This window comes from Cheilinus undulatus, linkage group 2 (assembly GCF_018320785.1).
Source record: "Cheilinus undulatus linkage group 2, ASM1832078v1, whole genome shotgun sequence".
Lineage (NCBI taxonomy): Eukaryota > Metazoa > Chordata > Actinopteri > Labriformes > Labridae > Cheilinus > Cheilinus undulatus.
In genome coordinates, this window is record NC_054866.1 from 19,258,446 (window position 1) to 19,274,728 (window position 16,283).

The 16,283-nt window shown below is 38.0% G+C and overlaps 1 protein-coding gene across 4 annotated transcripts in view; it reads right to left on the reverse strand.

The window, feature by feature from the left end:
- The window catches only part of LOC121524699 (alpha-2-macroglobulin-like), a 65,236-nt gene that overhangs the window by 46,556 nt on the left and 2,397 nt on the right, over positions 1–16,283 (reverse strand). For 2 of the 4 annotated variants that reach the window (XR_005993165.1, XM_041810175.1), the window contains exons 2-11: positions 15,759–15,939; positions 14,053–14,209; positions 12,334–12,386; positions 10,242–10,262; positions 9,927–10,092; positions 9,756–9,840; positions 9,540–9,654; positions 864–981; positions 679–788; positions 418–579 (exon numbers count right to left, since the gene is read on the reverse strand). Coding sequence is in view for 3 of the 4 variants with exons in the window: in XM_041810175.1 (XP_041666109.1) it covers positions 418–579; positions 679–788; positions 864–981; positions 9,540–9,654; positions 9,756–9,840; positions 9,927–10,092; positions 10,242–10,262; positions 12,334–12,386; positions 14,053–14,209; positions 15,759–15,939 (1,168 nt within the window). In the remaining variant the exon portion in view is untranslated. Of the gene's footprint in view, positions 1–417; positions 580–678; positions 789–863; positions 982–3,334; positions 3,439–9,539; positions 9,655–9,755; positions 9,841–9,926; positions 10,093–10,241; positions 10,263–12,333; positions 12,387–14,052; positions 14,210–15,758; positions 15,940–16,283 lie in introns of those variants that run through there. The other 2 variants (XM_041810195.1, XM_041810188.1) reach the window with 2 other exon arrangements.

Below are 16,283 nucleotides of genomic sequence, written 5' to 3' on the forward strand. Positions count from 1 at the left end.
CAAAAGTATTGGCTGAAAACAACCTTTCCAAAACCTGAGTTGTCTGAGAAACTGCACAGTTGCACAAGTGTATTTCAGTGGATCATGTTGCAGTTCATTAGTCAAGTGTCATGAAACTGGTGACTCAGATGCTACATCAGTTCTTAAAGGCAGAACGACGCCAGGTTCTCATCAGGTTTTAAGGTAAATCACTTAATGGGCTGCCCCTTAAATTGCTTGTACATGAGAAGCATTGGCTTTAAAATATCATGTGAGCTTTGCTAATGGACAAACTTTGACCCAAGACAATTGGGTTTGAGTAAGTACCTATCAATCAATAAGACCCAAAATAGATATTAATAGAGCCATAGTTTTTGTAGTAACAGATTTCAAAAAGTTTATTTGCGCATCATCATGTCATTGTTATTTTACACTTACTTCGAGAGGGATGGAGCTAACAAAGTCGCTCGTATTCAATGTGAAACTGACAACACCATGGCTGTCAGTTGTAAGGTTCTGAAGCAGAGGCAAATCACTACCAGTGAACAAACAGACCAGCATGTCTGGAACAGGCTCATTGTTGAAGTTTACAACTTTAATCTGTTGTAAGAAAAAACATTTATTATGGGATGAGAGAAAAGAGCACACCATTGTGCTGTATTGATAACACTGAAAATGAAAAACTTAGTATTTTCTTACTTTCCCTTCCACCATTGATCCCCTGTCATAAAACTCAGGTGTGTCAATAAAGAACAGCTTTCCGATAACATCAGAAAGACCAATTCTTTTCCATTGTGGTCGTATAATACCTGTAAGAGAAGTGATCATATTACAACAGTATGTCTGCAAATATTTTAAAAGGTAAAAAGAGTCATGAAACTGACCTGTTCCCTCCTCTTCTACTTCAGCATAGATATTCAGTCTATCAACCAATGCCCCTGGAAACAGAACGCTGAAGATTGACATCTCAAAACTGAACATAGTACAGCCGCTCTTTTCTGTCTGGATACAAAAAAAATATACATACTGTATGTTAAAACAGAGACTGACTTCACTTACAGATACACTTTTCTCATTGAAGCAACTGATTTAACTCAGTAGAGTTTGTTTTTACTAAAACTAAAATCTAATATTTTAAGTTTTTTTTTTTTTTTCTTTTTTTTTTTTTTTTGCTAATTTTTGAAATTTTGCACTGAGATTAAATTTTGAAGACCTAATACCATCTAATACCATATTTAATGCAATAAATTCTTTTGGCAATTTTGACCAAACCTTTTGTATGAAAACAGAGTGAGTAAACCCAAAGCTTGTAAATCTTGGAAGACTAGATTATTTGACTAATCTTTCGCCTTTGAATTTTGATGTTCATTCCAAATACAGAAATAAACTCAACCATGTATCACAAAACTCAAAGAAACAGTATTATAAACATAAATTCAGTTTATTTAAAAATGTTATGAAGAAAAAGTGTATCATTAATGAAGTTTTAAATAGCCCTCATCAAAAATAATGCCTTAGCACAAATTTCATATCAATAACTCCACCATTTAGAATCCCACTGAAATTGGCAATTAAATCAATAATTATTTTGTTAACATTGGTCCCATTTTTGCAGCAAAAATCCCTTCGTGCAAGTCAGTTCACTTATCACAGAGTTTGTCTGATATTCAGCATCATTTAATTTGACATCTGTGGGTTTTTATTGATTAATCTAAAGTCTGCAGCACTGTAGACCAAAGCATGTTGTTGTCTAAGCTAAAGGCTTATGGGGTGTCTAGTGTTGAGCTTGATTGGTCTAGAAACCCGCTTAACAGGAAAATATATGTTCTTTGGAATGGAGCTAAATCAGCAAATATTCCTTATATACATTATTCACTTAACTTTAATATCAAAAGATGCTTTTGGCTGACCGCTGAGGGCAGCTCTACAGATGGCTATGTCCGTGTCTGACTAAGTAAGTAACTGGCTGAGTGACCCTGATTTTTAAGCTATAAAATACAGAGTTGCATTTGCTTGATCTGAATGCTGCCAGTAACGGCTGCCACCACAGTGTTAACTAGAGCCATACATACATACAGAGATGCACTGTGTCATGATTCTGTATGTGTTTAGTTTCTTTCGTGTTACCTGTAGCCCCTGTGTTTCTGTGTATTTTTTGCTTCATGTTTCATGTTTAGTTTTACTCCTTGTGCTTCATGTTTAGTGTTACTCCCTGTGTTTAATGTTTAGTTTTACTCCCTGGGTTTGTATTTGCTTCCTTGCTCCCTCCTAGTGTCTCATGTTTGATTCTCCTCCTGGTCCAGTGTTCTTGTGTATTGTGAAGTGTTCCATGTTTCCTGTTTTATTTTGTAGTTGCCTTCCCCTGTGTTTGATTCCAGTTTTGCTTCCTGCTCCTGTTTCCCTCCTCTGTGATTACCCACACTAGTTTCACCTGGGTCTCATTACCCACACCTGTCTCCCCTTGTGCAATCACTCCCTGTGTATTTAAGCTCTGTGTTTCTCCCTGTTCTTTGTCAGTTCATTGCATGTCTTCCCTGTGTGATTCTCTGTGTGACTCCTTATGCCTTTTCTCGTGCTCCTTGTGGATTTTGCTATGTATTTTTGGACTTTGAGTTTTCATTCCATTTGATTTAGTTTGCAGTAAGTTCTTTTGTCTGTTTGATTAAATCCTTTTGTTTATTTGCATTTTGGGTCCTCAGTTTTGAGTTTTTGCTAAATCTGACACTATGGGTGGGGTCTTGTGCTGAAAGCCCTCTAATGGCTGCCTCCACTGCTCTAAAAACTCAGATATAGCTTTAGCATGGCCTCTGTTTAACCAGAGCAGAGCCACATTTCTATATGACAAAGAATTAAAAAAAAACCCCTAAAAGCTTTTCATGTTGGGAAAGATGTTTGACTCTTCTGCTGACCTGCTTTGGCATGACTATGTGATCGTTACAGCGACAGGCTTACTTGCTGTGAGATAAAGCAACTGCTCGTGCAGTCATTAGCTGGGACTGAGACACAGCGGCACTTTAGTCTAAACTGGACGTGTCTTTATTAAAACACGAGCAGACAGCAACACGCTTTCCATGACAGAAAAGATGTTTTCGCTATACTCCCGGTCTGCTTTGGTGCAGGTTTCCAATGATTTCTTTCGGCTTGTCCAGTATGTTCAGGGCCTGCTAGCATGTTAGCGGTTAGCTCGGATGTCACTGTAGGAATGCCTGGACCACTTTCCTTCTTATAACCAGAGCAAAGACCCGCAATGAAAGCTTGTATTGGCAGAAAAGATGTTTTGTGTGTCTTCTGTAGTGATGCGTCCCCTCCACGCACAAAACAGCTCAGAAAAACATGGAAGATATTTCCTCCTCACCATTCTGCTAATAATAGCGCTGTTGTTGAATAGACATCTTTGTATTGTGGTCAGTGTTGCCAACTCCTCAGTAAGGAAAGTAGCTATTGGCTATCCTCAAAGTTGCCAAAAGTCGCTAAATGACGTCATCATCTAATTTGCATAATCATGAGTATGCATTTAACTGTAATGGAGGCTGTAGGAGAGAGGAAAAACATCATGAGAGAGACAAAAAGTGAGTAAAAAGATCCTTTATATGCTTAGAACTACAAATGAACTTCCTTCTGTCGATTCTTGTTTTTATAGTCACAATTCCAACCCTCCTCCTTTATCTGGGCTTGGGACTGGCAAAAAAATGACTTGAGAGATACTCTGGCAGAGTAACTTCAACTTTTATTTTTAGTTTATTATTCTATTTATTATTCTTTTTTTCTTAGAAGTTTAGCTTTCTTACTTTTGGTTTAGTTTTAAACCTTATGGTCCACTTAAAATCCTACAGCAAATTCCAGGCGTAAGCATCTCTTGCTCCGAGTGCAGAAGGAGGACTGGGCTGCCTGTGCGTGCTTTGGGATGGGGAGGGGCCCACGGAAGCACCCACTGCTCACTGAGAGGAGCAACAACAATACGTGCTTTCATGTCGGAGTCTCCAGAAGTCTCAAGTAACACCAGAAAAAGTAGCTAGATTTGTCACTTGTCACTTTTTTGAAAAAGAGTCGCTAGAGGGATCTGAAAACTTGCTATATATAGCATCAAAGTCGCAGTTGGCAACATGATTGTGGTCACATGTTTCCATGTAGCCAATCAGATGGGATTAAAGAAAATCAGGAGGGGAGGGGGGATGACGTTGCTCGGGGCCCCATGTACCAGTCACCCTCCACAGAGAGAGAGACAGAAGAGAAAATGTAGCTGTATATGTTTAAGTAACCAGAAACAGTAACTTCCATATGAATAAAGACAGTACCTAGTTCTTCAACACTATGAAAAATGTAGCCATTCTCTCAGTTTTATGGTTTAGTTATTGTTCCCATACTCCATTTAGAGTTTGATTTATTTGGGAAATACTTTGACCAAGAAGAGTAATTTATTTTTTATATTTTTTCATTTTAATGGAAATCACAGAAGACTACTCACACTGTGTTTTGTGTTTATATGTAAAAACAAAATTACAGCATTCAACATCTTAAATGTCATAGAACTGGGGCTTGACGGTGTAAAAAATATAGTTTTATATCAAGCATTATGTAAAATTTTGCTATTCTGAGAACAAAAGGATTTAGTCCAACTGTTACTGGAAACAAAAGTAACATGCAGTTAAATAAATCATGGGTCAAAATGCTAATGTTTCTGATTCCAAAGCCAAAGTGGTACTGAATGAAGAGCCATTTGGGAGCCAAAAGAGCTGGTTCTTCTTGCTGAACTGAACTGTATGATCTGGATCTCTGAACGGAGCAGGAATTAGGACCCTTCCATTCTAAACCCACAGACATTAGGGACAGCACAAATACACCCCTACAAAAAGTAACTTGCCAACGAGGGGAGCATTGGGGACCATTATACTACTATTAAAAGATCAAGTTTTATGAGTATCTTAGTCACATCAATTAACTGTTTACCCATGATTGGAGTCAATAAGGTCAGACTAAATCATCCTAACACAAAATCAAACCAACTTCTAGAGTCTAAAAGCTACATAATATTTTTCTGTATAAGAGCCAAGTTAAATTAGAAATCAAATCCTGTCAGACTTTCCTAATAGCCAATATTTTAAAGAATAAAAAAAGTTAGTGTTTCCTATCTGATTTTATCCTCTCCAGTCTACAGTCAGCTCACATTTCAGCAGAAACACAGTAAAGAGTCAACCCAGGCTAAATCAAAAGAAGAAGTTTAAACTCCCCTCTTCTAGACCATCCTTTATTCTATATGGTTCATGTCTGACTGCAGTGTTTTAAACACAGCTTTAACCAAATGTTAAAGTATATGCTAAGAGTTTTGTTCAAAATGACAGAGTGGTTATCTTTTTTGTTTGTCTGTTTGATTTTCGAGAGAGAGAGATTGTTCCTCAAATAAATGAGTGAGACTGTATTTAACATCTCTGCTGTGCTCAGTGTGTGTGTGACAGACTGACCCAGGGTCAGCAGACTCACAGCTTTCAGGATAAGAGCACTGTTAATCAAACATGTTCAGAACTCAGAGGAGAACTTTAAGAAAAGAGTGTTGTCTCAAAATGTGGAGGATGCATATTTATTTTCTCAGTTATAGCTCCATAATCTAACTGGGTCGTGTGACGGACAAGTCTGTGTTTTTAGCTTTAATCAGAGAGGTGAGTCTGACTTAAACGGTACAGACACACAACGTGAACGAGCTGTGAGCTCAGGCTAAATCAACGTGCTGAATCTACTGTCTTCTATGCTGAACCTTTCTTCATTCAACTTTGGTTTCATTACCGCAGCTGTTGGTCACTACCCGGCATTTGTCAAAGATTGCATATTGACGACAAGAGCACTCACTTCATCCCAAATACACACACAATCAATAACTTAACGGAGGAGCGAGTCGCTCTGAGGCCAAAAAGGTTCGGGGCTTTAATGAAAACTTCTGGGGCTTAAGCCCCTTTAATTACTCCCTAACTCCGCTGATGCTCTCTGTTCTGGTTTTAAAAAGAGATGTGGTCCAGCAACATTCCTACAGTGACTGCTACCACGCTTGCAGGCTGTGGATATACTGGACAAGCCTATTGATCAAAAACATCTTTTCTGTCATGGAAAGCTTTCAGTGTTGCTCTCTGTGCATGTTTTTACCAAGAAATGTCCAGTTTTGACAGAAGTGCAGCTGTGGCTATTTTGAGCTAATTGCTCCATCAGCAGGCCTCATATACAAGCTTTTACACAAAAATGAACCCTTTCCTCTTTAATTATCACATAGTCATGCTGAAGCAGGTCAGCAGAAGAGTGAAAACATCTTTTCCAACATGAAAAGCTTTTAGGGTAGTTTTATTCTTTATGTCGTACAGAAACGTGGTGCAGTTCTAAAGGACGCAATGCTTAAGCTATATCTGAGGTCTTTAAAGCAGTCTTTCCATTAGAGGGCTTTCAGTACACTAGACCCCATCCATGGCACAACTCTGTATGTATGGCTCTATTTACTACAGTGGAGGAAGGCATTACAGATGGCTTTAAGTACAAGCAAACCCATCTCTGTATGGTATGACTCTGAAAGTGGGATCACTCAGTCAGTCACACAGTCAGCCAATCAGACACAGACAGAGCCATCTGTAGGGCTGACCTTAGCAGTCAGCCAAAAACCTAGTCTTTAGTCCATTTTTCTGTTGCAAAAAAAATTGTTGAATCGTCACCTGCTCAAACTGGAATGCTCATAATGCTCAATCATTTCAAAGCCTGGAATTATTAAACATTTCACATAAATATACTGAAAATAGAGACTTCAGTTCCTCCATAATTTGCTTCCTGAATCTTTCATTGGCTTTGTAAGGCCTGAGATCCGCTGTTATCAGATTTGTTGATCTTCTTCATAGTCCATTTTACAGAACCAGGCAGTTTTCAATCAGTTTCAAAAGCCCAGTAATCTGGAACAGATTGTCTGCCTCAGTCATACTTTGATTTCTGGTTTTGAAGGAAGTCTTAAAAAAGCGATTTTAACTGCATTTAATAAACTTCAAAATGCTTTATGTTACACTACAAAATAGAATTGTTTTCTGTAAAATGTATTATCTTCCTGCTTTAAAAATTACAGACAAATTTAAGACTGTTTGAGTTAATGAATTTGCTCATTTTTTGTGAAAGGACCTTTCAAATGTTTTAATATTACTGGGGATCCTCTTAAAAGCCCTTAAGGGTCCAACCATTGCATTTTACATGCACATGTATTCCTTTGTCTTATTTAAATCTTTTTTTTTTTTTTTTGCACAAATGAAAGAACTAACATACTAGAGGAACACTGATTGACCAACTGCTGCTGGGATTACCATGCACTTATACCAGTGTTGTAGTGCTCGAGTCCAGGACTCTGACTCAAGTCCTGATTTGGAGGAAACTTGACTCGACTTGGACTCAGGGCTGATGACGGACTCAGGCTCCAACTCCATAAGGACTTGAGGATAAAGAGGAGGACTCAGACTTTTTACTTGCAAGCAAGAGTTTGCATTTGCAATGCAAGAGCAGAGCATGTGTAACATTTTCAATATGTAAAAAAACACATTAAACAAAACCAAGGAACCAAGGGGTATGATGAATTTCCCACCATGCACTGCATTCACTTGTGAAATGGCACCATGCAATGAAGGAGGCACATAAATGTAAATATTTTTGGCATTGATTATAGAAAATACAACAGTTGTTTTTTGTCATATATTCAATTTTAGCCATTGGGGATGGGAGTTTATTGTATTTTTTGTATGTATACGTGTAAAGGAGAACTATTATGAATATATGGAGAAGATCAACACGGAGATCAGTAGTATGTATGAGATAGTCTGAGAATTATTGTCACCTCCGACGATGCACTTTTTATGGGCAATGTGTGATGATGAATGGCAATCAAGTGGTGTCCCATTTCTTGGGAGAACGTTTTCACCTCTAATCCCTTACCACTGTTTCGAGGGGCAAGGGGAAGGGGTCAGAGTTAGAAATGGGATTGGCCAAAACTCTTAAAAAAAAAAAAAAAAAAAACAGCTGCCAAAACTATCACTGTCTCTAGGGCTACCCAACCACCGGATTGTAGATGTTTGGTATTGTTTGTGCACAACTGTTTTAAACAGCCCCTCTAATCCTTTAAAATTAAAAGCTTCTACATCAATACAAAGATTATCGTCTCAGATGACTTAAACAGGAGTTTTTAAAAACCATTTTTTGCTCATATGAACAGTTTCACAAAGAAATTAACACATCACTAAAGCCCACCTGGACAGCTGAAATAGCTTAAGAATGCTTTACTAATTTAAAATAATTTGGCTCTGTTTGACTGGGGACTTGTCTAGGATTCGAACATGGGTAATGGGGACTCGATTTGGATTCAGACTTGGATATTTTTTCAAAATGACTACCACTCTACTCGGACTTGAACAGTGGGGACTCGAGACTTGACTCAGACTCGAGGTTTGGTGACAAAACTACAAACTCAAAACACTGACTTTGGAAGCTACAGAATGATAGCACTCCTAATCTGCTCAGATCAGCGACAGAAAGAGCTTCCAGACTTTTTAGCAGGCCCTGTTAGTTAAATACATGTCCAAAATTGAAGTCTGCATAATAAGCTGACAGGACTGACTATTATGATGTGTTTAAGGTCAGCCCAGTTAAATAGCTATTGGGTTAAAGTACATAAAATGTCATGATGTGTTCAAATGTAACATCAAGGAAAGAAAATTCAATTTTTGACAAGACTTGAGTAAATGCTGTTGTGATGAAGAGACGTTCGATTTGTTTGCAATATATAAAATGGATTAAATAGATTGAATCATGTGTCATGTCTGTTAAGTATCTGTTCATTTATTTCTCAAGTTTCATGTCTTGCATTTCCTGTTTTATTTTGAAGATCACTTACCCCTGTCTGTGTTTCAGGTACGTGTCCTGTCCCTTCCCCCGTCATGTGCGCACCTGCTCCTGATTGTGCCTTCTCTCACCTGTGTTCAATCACTCCCCATTACCTTGTGTATTTTACCTCTTGTCTCACTCTGTCTCGTCGCCAGTTCGTTGATCTTCATTGTCACGTTCCAGCATTCTTACCTACTTCATAGTCTCCTAGTTTTGACCCTGTTTGTTTTCGACCTTGCCTTTTGCCTCTCGTTTTGGATACCTCTGCCTGTTGGACTGCTCGCCTGTGTACCGTACCCTGATTGTCATTAAACCACGTTTTTGGAACTGTCTGGTCTCGAGTTGTGCATTTGGGTCCTGCCTCTGGTTTAGTTCATGACATCATGACCAGTAAATCAAGCCATTTTCAGCTTATACCACCTCTGTCAAAAATTGATTGTTGTTTTGTCTTTCCACCAAACAATATAAAAGTACCAACAGTGGCATCAATAAGTGTATCAATATCAATAGAAAATAAACATTTCCCTGTCCTAATCCCATTCTAGTTTTTAAAGAAAAGAAAACTGGAATGGGTCAAACTCTAAATTGGCAGGCCAGACAGAAAAAAAATCCAGAATCAGTTTCAGCCAATGGACATGATGTTGATGCATCTGTTTTGTGCCTTTTGACATCATTACCGTCTTGGTCTCCTTGTAGCATGGGTCGGTCGTGACATCAGTTGGATCGCGTGACCTCAGAGGTCTGCATGCCTCAAACTTAACACTACCTGGCACTGATTGTCCATATGTGTATCTGGTAGAATGGAAAATTTCAGCAATATTGTTGTTTTAATTAAAAACTTTGATCAATTATAAAATCAGAATGTTTCACAAGTTGAAATGTATTTCACTTACTTTGCACAGACTTCCACTTTGATTTCCTCCTGTCCAATGCTTATCTCATCCAAGGCTTTGATTTTTACATCAAATTTCGGTAAAACTGAAAACAGAGAGTGTTTTTGGCATCCTCTTTGGATTAAAACTTTTTTTTTTTCATTTTTAGTCATAGGTGTTGGTGAAACATACCATATTCTTTCACCTTGAATGACTGACTGAGTGAGCGTTCCCCAATGGTAACATGAACAAACCAATTTCCTTCTTGAGCCTCAGAGTTCAAAGAGTAAGACAGCTGAAGGATTTTTCCATCAGACGTAGCGTTCAGCCACTGCCCAACCCGGTTCTGGTTTGAATCCTGGTCAATGAATTGAAAGGAAAAACTTTAATTCACTAAATGTTTGTGGCAGAGTGATAATGGTGGTTATAAATGTTACTGTTGTAGATTTAATAATAAATAATAACAATGAAATAATAGAAAAAAATATATATATATTTAAGTCTTACCATAACTTCAATGGTGTTGTACTGAAAAAAGGGGAGAGTAAAATTTGTTGGCGTTGTTACAACATTCACAAAAATAGACATCTTGAGGAGATTTGTCCAACATACATCCCTACATAGATATGGATTTTAATTACACTAAGAAAAAAATGTCTTCAAATTAAAAAGTCTTGACTGATATTACAGTAATGTATGCAGCTAGCATAACAAAATAAGTTAGTTATTTGTACTTCTTAGACCATCTCTTAACAAGAAATATTTTTTACTTCATGCAATGCTACAATACAAATTTTTAATCATAATTTATCTTTGAAATTCTATAGTTAATGATGACTAATCTTCTGTTGTTGGATTTGGAAATTACAGATGGCTTTTGACTTGTCCACTGAACAGTCTTGCGTCTTTTTTTAGTCAAATGAGACATTGGCCAGCTGGGGTGTACTTATTTTTAATCACTTTGGCTGGAAAGAGACAGTTTTTTTTGGTGTATGATTCTTCATTAGCAATAATAGAGCCCTGCACAGAACACTTTTCTTATTCCCCATCCCACTGGATTTCTGACCATTCCTGCCCCCCTCCCGCAGTGCATGGCGTCCACTCCCACCTGCAACAGGTTTGTCCACTCCTGTCTCATCATGCATGGATTCTGACAATCCGTGTTAAATATTCAGAATAACAGACAGTGCATTTAAGTAAAGGTATGAAATTATTGATGTGTTCACTTGAGCACCGCCTTGACAAAGTTTTCTTCCTGAATGAAGGAAAACGCAAAGAAAAACAACCACAACACTCCTAACATGTTGTATGCAACACTGCCACACAAATATTAAAAAAGCAGCTGGGAGCCTCAGACTGATTTAACTCCTGGTTATGACTTAGTAATAGCAATTTCAAAGTAATATTTACCTACCTTATTTACACATCATTAATAATTATTTATTTCAAAGTCATATGGACTTTGGATTAAATATTTAGCCTGCTGTCTCTTATAGACAGCAGGCTAATCTTTACTCTATTTATGCAGTGCTATTACCATCCTCATCATTAGATGCTTAATGCAATAAGTAAAACTGGCTTGGAGAGGGGTGTTTTTTCCCCATAACAACTGCATAATAGCTCAGCATCTCTGCACACTGGTGCGTATTTGTGATGATTGGCCTACAGCATAATAAGGGGAGCATTAAAGCTGTACTTTTTGACTTATTTACAAAGTTTTATTACGTGAACTTCATTGTGGAGCTTTAACAAAGCATTACACTGTTTGGCTGCATGGAGACAGACACATATTCAAACATGTTTATGCAGCATTCCCAACTACAACCTTCAAGTAGCAGCAAATAAACCTTGATTTCTGACAGCAATGTATGAGACATCTCCTGTGTTATCATGTTTAATATGAACACTGAGAAGTGGAGAAGTATCATCACATCCAGACATGCTAAATACATTGCCTTGTGTTTCAGCAAAGTCAAGTTGTTTTCTGACTCTGTCACTTTGTCTCTCAGTTATAAAATCAGACTCATGAGCCCGGTGTTCTGGTAGTTTCTGTCTTTTACTGTTTGTTTGAGAGCGAGGCTTGGCTGCATGTCTTTGATTGAGAGGTTTAAACAAGTTTGTGGTGCTGCTTCCTTTAGTTGCTATAGCTTTTAAACAAATATTGCAGCAGGCTGTGGTTTGTTCATGTTCAGAAACTGCAAAAAAAATTGTGTCTTAAAATGCAAAATAAATTAGTTTTTAAACATGATTAGAACTGTGATTAATCATGATTTTGGCAATCTTAAAATTGATCATTTAACAGTCCTGTTAAGTATAGAGTATAAACTGGGTTTGCGGCTTCAAATGTAAAATGGTAAAAGGATCTCCACTTACAAACAATGATAGACTTTAGCCTCGTCCTTGTTTACCTCATGAAGACACACTACTGACACTAAACTCTTACTGGAATAGTTTGTTTACTGATCCAGCAGAAAGCCATGGCAACACAACACAGCTGTGTAGCTTTCACTTTGCTCTTGTTATTGAGTAACAGAGTTATTGAAAACTTTGTTTGGATAAACTGGATCCAAATCAAAGTTCATAAAGTTCAAATACTCACCAGCCCCTTAGCAGGTCTGAACATGCTGTCCAGGGTGAAGACTCTGAAATGCACTGAAGACAATAAAACACTTTTTGATATAAAAAAAAAAAAGAAAATAGAAAAAAGGCCTCTGGCATTAATGTGGGCTATTTTGCTCAATAACATAAGAAAGATATCCACCAATAATCACTTAAAATCTTTTACAATCCTTAAATGTCCTTGTTGATTTGTGTGATTTGCTTTGCTTGGATATCAGAGAACTTTGTAAACTCTTGTTTTTACTTTTTTTTATTATTACTTATTTATTTTTTTTGGTCTCCCAAAGAGTTTCGGCCATCAAAACGACTACTGGACATTTGCATTTGATAACCATGTGACCAATAACCAGCAAAACACATAAATCAAAACCCCTGCTTCAAGTACGTTTAAAACAGGACTGAGGACACATTTTTCTGTCTGAACCTGACCCAAGACTGACAGTAGAAACTGAGCCAACAATAAACCCGAATAAATGTTACTATTATTACAGCCTGCACATTTCATATGACCAGACCTAGGAAATGTCAGTGGAAAGACAGTCTTTTGTCTTTGTGTAAGCGGTTTCTACAAACATCATGAAAGCTATGACCTATTCCTTCCATACATGCAGTCAGTTGCACAATATAGCTACACGTAAGCACCACTGGCTCCCAGTTAGCACATTAGCCTCTACCATAACTTAGCAGCAAACAACAGCCAAACACCATCCTCCACCAAAAACGCCAACATATTGTCCTAACAAATAACTAAACAGTGCTCAGTTAACTATAAAACATGCTAAAACTCCATGTTACACATGAAAATGGAGTCTTACTGGTCCTAATGAAGATTTCAATTGTAACCTCAACCAGTAAATCCAACCATTGTGGGTATTTAGAGTAGTCCCAAAGAGATGCAAAAGTTCAGTACAGTCCTCCTCTCATTGATGGATCTTCCTACATTGCTGCTGCTAATTAGCTAGGACACCCCAACCATGAACACCCAGCTATGGGGAAATGAGATGGTGCTCTCACCACCAGCCCCAAGCAGTCCATGCTGTTCTGTATGACATGGTTCAGTGTTGAATATAGTTCCACTTTATCTGAGAATTGGTCATAGTTACATTTACCCACTCATCTAAATCCACGACAACTCTGCTCTGCGCTGGCCCGTCAGTGTCTCACTGGCTGCAATAACTAATCCAAAATCCTTACAAACTGCTGATTTTATTTAACCTTTATTTAACTAGGAAAACCTCATTGAGATTAAAAACGACTTTTTCAAAAGTGTCTTGGCTGAAATTTCCCTGCACAGTTTTCAGTAGCTCTAAAGTCCCCCAGAGACAGGCTTTGTTTGATGTCATCCATGTTGATCTCATGAATATTCAGGTAACTACATTAGCAATGCGTCTGCTGCCTAGTAGATAAACAACTCCAGCACTGCAGGGATGTGTTTTAGCAAAATTACTTTGAGTTTATGTTAAAGGATTCTTCACAACATATCTTCTAGGTAACACAATGTATAACATATAATTATTCATTATTTATTCATCTGGTAATTGGCATATTTTTCACCCAGAGATTTTGACCATTATTTTCATTTGTGAGCCGGCCAGAGAGAGACCAGCAAATGCCGGTTAAAGAAAACTCCACTTTTACAGATGCTTTCTGAAAAATTAAAGATAATATCCTATTGGTCCCAGAAATCTGTAGTTGCTACCTGTTTGTCCTGGCAGGTAGATGGGTTTGTCTGTTTGGATGAAAGTCATCTGTCCAAAGTCTTTGATCATGACTTTCCTGACTTCTTCTGAGAAGAATTTAGATCCTTCAGCCTTCACCTTAAAATTCATCTCTTTAGAATCCTTCACCACAGGAACCTGTGAGATAAATGAAGAGAATCAGAGGAAACACCATACAACAGGTTTTGTACGGAACTCATGACTAAAAAAAGGTGGAACCAATCCATGACAGGTATTTATAGATTACTTATGCTTCACTAATGTGTTTGTTTGAGTGAGTGGATAATTCATTTGCATGCAGTTAGAGAAAGAGCATTCATTGGTAGTCTGAATAAAATTTGACTTTAAGAATGCATGTAAACATGTTGGTCTTGTACTTAGTACTTGTACTTAGTAGAATTCCTCCAGGTTGGACTTCCACAGCTAGATAATGTCATTGGGGAATCCTTTATGTAAATGTAGCTGTTGTGTACTCTCTCATTGTGGCATTTATCCAAAAACAAGAGAATTATAGTCCCTCACAGCCTCTCATCCTATTTAGATCCAAAACCGATACAATATAGAAAATCAGCTTAAAGGTTGGACAACAAGCCACATCACAGAGGTCAATTCATAGCTTCACACGTAACCACTTAGAGGCCTCAAGGGCAAAAAAAGAAAAAAAAAACAACAACTTTGGGCAGTGGCAGCTATCACTGAGCAATAAGCTTACTCTGTTTCTTCCAAATGAAGCACATCAGGGGTCTCCATCACCTGACCACCACAGAAAAACTGAGATTACAATTTAAACTGTTTGTTTTAGTCACTTGGACACTCCCATCTGGGTCACTATTTAAATTGTTGAAACCGGAACAGTCTGAGACAGAATTTTGCTTCGGTGATGTTTACATACTGGTGTGGTTACTGGTGTGTGTACAGCAGAGGGGAATCCTTCCCTTTACTCTACTGCCAGGATAAAAGTCTACAAATTTATGGACAGTTTTATGTATTTCTTATGTGTTTGGGCCAGTAATGCAGTTGTTTGGGGAAGTAAAGGGCTGCATAACATTAGCCAGTTCCTGTACCTTAAAAATCATATCAGGATCACTATCAGTCAGTGTTTTTGGCCCTGTCATGCTGGTTAAGAGACAGCCATACTTTTAGGTGTGTGAATGCCTATTAGTATTATTCTATTTTCCCCTTTTTTGGGTGTTACCTTTCAAATGGGTTTCTGAAGAAGTATAGTCCAAGCTTGTCTCCTCATCATCTAGCACAGGAGTCAGGAGTCAGGAGTCAGAAAAGTTGCTGACCCCTGGACTAGTGCATTCTATTATAACTTTTCCATTAAAAACAAGAAAACTAACTTAAACACATAGGTGGCAACCACGACTACAAATTTCTTTTAAGTGAACAGCATTTACTTTTACTTTTACTTATTGATGCATGCGCTTCCATGAGTGTTTTCCCCCTCTTAAAAGCTTTCAACGGTGATACTATGATCAGTGTAACAAATAAGAACGTTCAGCCTAAATGACTCAACAAGACATCAATATTGTCATGAAATATTTGACATTTTTTCAGAGATTCTCAGACATTAGCCTTCCCAAATCCCAGCCCCACCCACCACCTATGGGCCTAGTGTATAATCATAGCTCAACAACTATGCATGTAAACATACTGACTGAAACAAACAGTTTGAGGAGCTGACCTGAAATGTATAACATTGATGAAATTCCATCTGGGCAGTAATCTTGAGCAGGATCATTTCCTCTTCCTCTGAGGCCAGGGTGATGGTGATGACCAGAGGCTCATCCGGCTGAAGAAGATTCAGGCAGTATTTAGCCTCAGTCCCAGTTTCTAACACTCGAGGAATGGCAACCAGGTACTGCCTGCAGTCAGAGAAACATTCAACACATAAACTGAGATAAAGACGTACTCATGGCCATCAATACATTCGGTTTGTATCTGTATTCCAAATCCACATTTTCTGAAGTTAGTGGCGGGGCAATAGACTTGCCACAACCCTCCCAGTGGCACACACTGAAGAGCTTTAAAACTTCTATATGGGACATGATGCTCATTTCCTCCTCTGAGACCTCATCCACACATCACTCACACTCTCATCACTCATGCCGTCATCTAACCTGACACACCAGATAGATTTGTTTCACACATCCATCTGGAAAAGCTTCAATAGGAAATGGTTGAGAGAAGGCAGAGGATTTGAAAAAAA